Source organism: Podarcis filfolensis, assembly GCF_964270895.1.
Source record: "Podarcis filfolensis genome assembly, chromosome: 7".
NCBI classification, from domain to species: Eukaryota; Metazoa; Chordata; class Lepidosauria; order Squamata; family Lacertidae; genus Podarcis; species Podarcis filfolensis.
The window spans coordinates 32,980,662-32,986,661 of NC_139603.1; the positions used below are offsets into that span (position 1 = coordinate 32,980,662).

A 6,000-nucleotide genomic window follows, 5' to 3' on the forward strand; every position below is an offset into this window, starting at 1 on the left:
ACCGTATCTATATTACATCGAAATTGTCTTATTAGCTGAAATGTTTATAGCAAACCAAACTGAATTAAGGCACGTGAAGAACTTTGGACACTCTATTGCCAAAGCCAGCTCAAAAGTCACAATTCCTGGGAGTAAGCCTCACTCAGTGGGATTATGTCTGAGCGAATATAAATAAAATCAGACTCTAAAGCTGACATCCTGTCTGGCAAGAGTATTAATGACTACTCACTATTTCAGATCTGAATTCCCGAAATTAGATTACAGTTCCACCAATGTTAAGGTGGAGACTTTATTGTCTTTTAAAAAAACAACAACCACCTGTAAGCAGGTCAAGATGAATTCAAGCAATGGACAAAATAATAATAAAGACAAACGAAAACAAACTGATTCATGCACACACTCTGAAACTGTACTAGTGTTTTCTCAATCCAAAAGCCACTTGCTCAGCTGTAGCACTTCCAGCTGTTTTCTACACAGATGCTTAAGTTTTTTGGGGGGTTTTTTAAACAGTTTGTGAACTACAACTTTAAGGAGACCTTATATACAAAGGCAAAGTGTTTATGAACATCTACCTGGGAATAAACCCTCTTCCATAGCAGTGGGACTGATTTCAGTGCCAACCCAATATTTCGCTGCCTGAGGACATGATCCACCACCCCAAATGCCACTAACAGAAGCAACCCCAACTGGCAGTTCAGTCTTACTTCAACGTTGGTGACAGGACAGCACCCTCTCCCACACCTAACTAGCAGGCAGGTTTGCACAGCTCTGTACTCCAACATCTTGCTTGCTGTCACCCACTCACCGCCCACCAGCACCTGTGTCCTGAGGCAGCAGTCACGTTCTGCCTAACAGTAGGGATGACTCTGCTTAATAAGCACATCTTAATCAAGGATCTGCATGCACAATGGGAAGGAGGTGATTTTCAGGAATGAGAAGCGTCCCTGCAACGCATCTAAACCTTGACAGTGTTAAGTTGTGGGTGAACATATCAGACGACACAGCAATTCTTCAAACAGCTCTTGTTTATTCACAGGCCAGAACTGAACTGAACTGAAGGGTTCAGTCAGCCTGCTTATATAGAGCTCCAGAACAACGTAACTGTAACAATTTTCTAAAACTATCCAATCACTGAACATCACTTTCGATCCCTTATTTGCATAACTATCTACAGTATCCCCCTGCTGGCCCAGGGTGAGAACTTCAGTACATAACACCCAGCATGTCCTCCTAACCCATAAGGTGATGGCTCCATACAAGGGACAGGTGATATTATGATTGTCAGCCTCATCTATGCACGTGGTGCTTCACAGAGCAACAAGACAAATCTCTGGCCCAAGGAGCTCACCTTCTGAACATATAACAAAGGGAAGGGCGGGTTGTAGAAGCAGGGAAGGAAGGTGGCGTGATGTAAACATAAGAAGATAGCATCTTCATTTCAAAGACGGGCTTAGTTTCAATTTAGTTGCCATGGGAAACCTTCCACAACAATACTTTCTTTTTTTGATTGCTACTTCCTGTTCATTTAGGCTGCTGCTTCCTGCGCATGTAAGCATCAAGGGCACACTGCATCACTTGCACCTAGTGACTGAGATTAAGTACTAGTCAAACCACACACCCCATCATGCTTTCTTACACAGCCTAGTATCTGTCAAGTTTTTCCAAAGGTGACCAATCTTTAATACCACATTAGGAAGAAAAAAAATCACAAGAACAGGCAAGTCTCACAGGTCTCCTGACTTTAAGCTCCTGTCTTCTGGGAGAGGCACTTGACAAGCGGTACACCTAATGACAGAAAATTGGAAGTGTTTTTGCAAATCAACCAAACCCAACTCTTCCTGCTTTATCATTTCTGCCGGGTGTGTGTGTGTAAAAAAGCTAAGGTAAATCGGTGCCATAGATATGACTCACCTTAGGTTTACCTGTGACTCAGTTTGGGGTCCCAACCCATTCGATGAAACCCAATATCGCCATAAGGCACACCGATTGCTACCATGCAAATAAAGCCACAGTTCTGAAACCTGCGCGCTTCCAAGCTATTGCGGGTGCAATCCTACGCTCGCTTATTTGGAAATAAACCCCGTTAAGCTCAGTAGGAGTAAACATGCACAAAGACTGGGCTTTTCGTTCTTTATCATTCTCCCACAGAAAATCACCCTTCGTAGACGGGGGGGGGGGGGGACAAACAGACGCGATCAATAGGGAGAGGGGAAAAAAAGTCCTGTTCGGTCAATTTCTCTTTTGAATGAAAAACAACCACCCGGATTTCCACCACGTGCCACAATCCCCAAGAATCGCGAGCTGCTCCTTTGCCTGCTTGCAAACCTCTCCGCGTTCCCCTCACCTGGTCCAGCGGGATGCCCAAGAAGTCACTCAGCGGGTGCAAAAGGGTGGACCCCGTGGTCCTATAAGGGATCCGGGCCGCCTCTGCCATCGCGCATCCCGGCTCGCCTGCAGCCTCTTCCCTCCCTCCGGCGCCCCGCCTGCCCTCGCTCGCGGCACTGGCGCGCTGCGCTCCCTCCCTCCCCGGGCGCAGACACCCATCCCAGACACGTGCGCCTCGGGCCAATGCAGGCGCCGGCGGGCCGAGGCTCCGCCTTTCGCGCGGCCTCTTCCTCTTCTTCCCGGTCTGCCGCGAAAACAGCCGCTCTCGCCCGAGGAGGGGAGAAGAAGAAGAAGACGGGGACTGGGCGGCCGGGCGGGGCTCTGGCTCCTTCCCAGCCCCTCGAGCCCGGCGCTCGCCTTGCTCCTCGGGCCGCGCCCGGCTGGCTGGAGCTGGGCGGGCGCCGCCGCCGCCGCCGCCTTTGCGCGGCACAAGGCGTTCCTCTTCTCTGTCCCTTGTCGGTCTCGCTGCGAGGCAGAACCTGTTTTGCTTGCCGGGGGCTGGTTTCGACGCTGAATCCTTCGAGGGCTGCCCTCGAACTCTTAGCCCTCCGGATCCGGCTTGGTGGCGCTTTGGCACTCTTCGCATGCTCCAAAGCAACCTCCTCCCCCTTCTCGCTTTGGTTTTGGAGGAGCCCTGCTGGACCAGACTAAAATCCCGTTGAGGCCAGCATCCTTTTGCCGTGGTGGCCAAGCAGGTGCCTATGGGATGCCATGGGGGTAGGGGGACAGTTGCCCCCCTTAAGTAAATTAATAAAAATAGGTTCTGCTCCCAATAACATAAAGCCTGACCCCACCCCCCATATAAATCCAGGTTATGCCCGTGTGTGATGCTCACAAGCAGGGAATTTGCTCAGTAGCTTTCTCCAGACTTGGGAGTCTCCCAGTATGCAGAGGCATACTGCCTCCACCAGTAGAGCTAGAATATAGCCATTGTGGCTGGTAGCCTCCATAACAACGACAATTTATTATTTTTACCCCACCCACCTGGCTGGGTTTCCCCAGCTACTCTGTGTGGCTTCCAACAAAATATTCAAAATACAATAAATCATATTCAAACATTAAAAACCTCTCTAAACAGGGCTGCCATGAATTTGTCTAACTTTTTTAAGGCCATCCAAGTTGGTGGCCATAACTACAATAGTATTGCATTGTTGGAAGGGACCTTGAGGGTCATCTAGTCCAACCCCCTACAATGCAGGAATCTCAACTAAAGCATCCATGACAGATGGCCATTGCAACTTCTGCTTAAAAACAAATTCCATCGTTTAACTATGCACTATGTGAAGAAGTACTGAATTTCCCAACATTCACGTTCATTAGAGGGCCCTGAGTTTTCGTTTTATGAAAAAGGAAGAAAAACTTTTTCTTATTCCTATCTCCGCACCCCATGTTTAAATCTGTACACTTCTGTCACGTCCTCCCCCTTACTTGCTTTCTTTTCTTAATTAAAATCCTCAAATTTTGTAACCTTTCCTGTTGGAGGATGTTTCTTCATACAGTTATTTCCTCATAGTTGTTATTTTCAGTCTGTGAATAAGTTGCAGAGTTAAGGTTTGGCAAGGCTTGGGTCCAGGTCAAACCTTAGTTCTCATCCCTCGTGCATCAAATAATAGTAAACAGGATCTTTGAGCATGTGCAAAGTATTTCTGTCTCTCCACTAAACAGCCACACTGCTGGGATCTCTCCCACTACCTACTGAACTAAGAATGAAATCTGGGCTACTAGACACACTTGAACTTCAGCCCCTTTTATTGCAGACTTTGAAATTTTATTTTAAAGGTTAAAGTGGCAACTGCAAGAGAAGGCTGCTTCCCAGTTCTGTCACTTTCCCTGTTAGGCTTCTTGTCTCACTCCAGTTCAGTACAAAGCAGAATTGTAATTTAATTTAATGTCAGCTTTTGCTGGAAGCTGTCAGGCAGAATAATTCTGTCCCACCCCCCTCAGGATGATTCCAGTTTGCAAAACCTGAAGGCAGAAAGGGTTCTATTGACAACAACGTTGACGGGGTGCCCAGTGACATGCCCTCTTGACTCCTGCCCTTTGTAGCTGACCAAAGCTAGCTAGGGTTTCTCAGACTATCTCAGCTTCATAGAATATAGTGGAAGTTCATATTACACAAAAAAAACAAAACTGATTCATTAGGTTCAAGGCAGCATACAATACAAGTTCTGCCTTGATGCCAAGTCAATTCAGTAAGGAAGTGGAGTGGGATTTCTTGCAGATGCAAACCTGGAGGCTAAGCATGTTTGATTACTTAACATACTCTAAATAATGCTATTTTTTTTGTTTATTCCTCAAGATGTACTGTTAACATTTTTTTATTGCAACAAACAAATTATTTGCTTGGTATAGTTACTATTACAAATATAAGGTAAACTGAGCCTCTTGGGCTTGCCGATTGGAAGGTCGGCGTTTCGAATCCCCGCAATGGGGTGAGCTCCCATTGCTGTGTCCCAGCTTCTGCCAACCTAGTAATTCAAAAGCACACCAGTGCAAGTAGATAACTAGGTACTTAAATAGGTACTTAACAGTTCAGGGGTCCTTTACCTTTTTACCTTCTTACAAATATATGTAAACTTCTTGTTCCTCTATTTAGTATACATTTCCTTATTATTCCTTATATACGTTTTCTCTTATTTAATTTGCTTCTTAATTTTCAATGGCATGCTGCCATATGTGTAATTTCATTGACCCATAAAAATTTGTTTGTTTGTTTTCAAAAGAGTGCATTTTTTGAACGTATATTCCAAGGTGGATTGGCCAAGAGGAAACGTGGCTTTGGGGCTACAAAAAGTTACTCATCCCACATGTCAAAGCCATCCTTCAGATTGCATCTGAAAATACACTGTAAGCCTGTGCAAATCTTTCAGCAAAGGCAAAATATATTCATTATGGCACAAGCCTGTTAATAAGCAGGCTGCTGAACCACCTGGAACTTTCTGAATGCCTTTCAAACATACCCTGTTTACAATAATTGGCCTGTACATTGTCCAAGTGTATATAACTAGTGAGAGAAAATAAAAATAAAAAATTCCTTCCATTAGCACCTTAGAGACCAACTAAGTTGACCAAAGAGTATACTCATGCTGCAAACCTGATCCTTACAGGGCAGGACAACCTCTGTTACTGCTGTCATCAGTTTACCTGGATTAAGCTTTGTGGTATTAACTTTCATCCATCCTCATTATGGGCTTCAGGCACTTGTTAGTACTTGTTCATTTGGATCCAGTGAAAAGCAGAAACAGCCTGCATACACACTATACTTTTAAAGCACATTTCCTTCCTCAAAGAATTCTGGACACTGTAGTTTGTTAAGGTTGGTGGGGAGTATAACTCTTGAGAACTTGAATGGGTAAACTCTTGAGGGGTGAACTACAGTCTCTAGAATTACTTGAGGCAGTGTGTGTGTGCGCGCGCACACGCTTTATGGTGTGTACAAAACCTCGGAGTTCCGAGTCACATTACATCATACCTCTGGAGTCCTCCAATATATACATAAATGCATGCACTCAGGCTGCTTAAAAAAGAAAAGCAAAGCAAAAGAGAATACAAAAATAAGTGGTGCCCTGTAACAAAATGTTGCAGTGTTAAGTTCTTCCATTCAGATCAGAACTC

The 6,000-nt window shown here is 45.2% G+C and overlaps 1 protein-coding gene across 6 annotated transcripts in view; it reads right to left on the reverse strand.

The window, feature by feature from the left end:
- Positions 1–2,513, reverse strand: part of MBOAT1 (membrane bound glycerophospholipid O-acyltransferase 1) — a 48,915-nt gene extending 46,402 nt beyond the window's left edge. For 4 of the 6 annotated variants that reach the window (XR_014550608.1, XR_014550609.1, XR_014550610.1 and 1 more), the window contains exon 1: positions 2,345–2,507. Coding sequence is in view for 1 of the 6 variants with exons in the window: in XM_083623940.1 (XP_083480066.1) it covers positions 2,345–2,434 (90 nt within the window). In the remaining 5 variants the exon portion in view is untranslated. Of the gene's footprint in view, positions 1–2,344 lie in introns of all 6 variants that reach the window. The other 2 variants (XR_014550611.1, XM_083623941.1) reach the window with 2 other exon arrangements.
- Between the last annotated feature and the right edge of the window lie 3,487 nt (positions 2,514–6,000).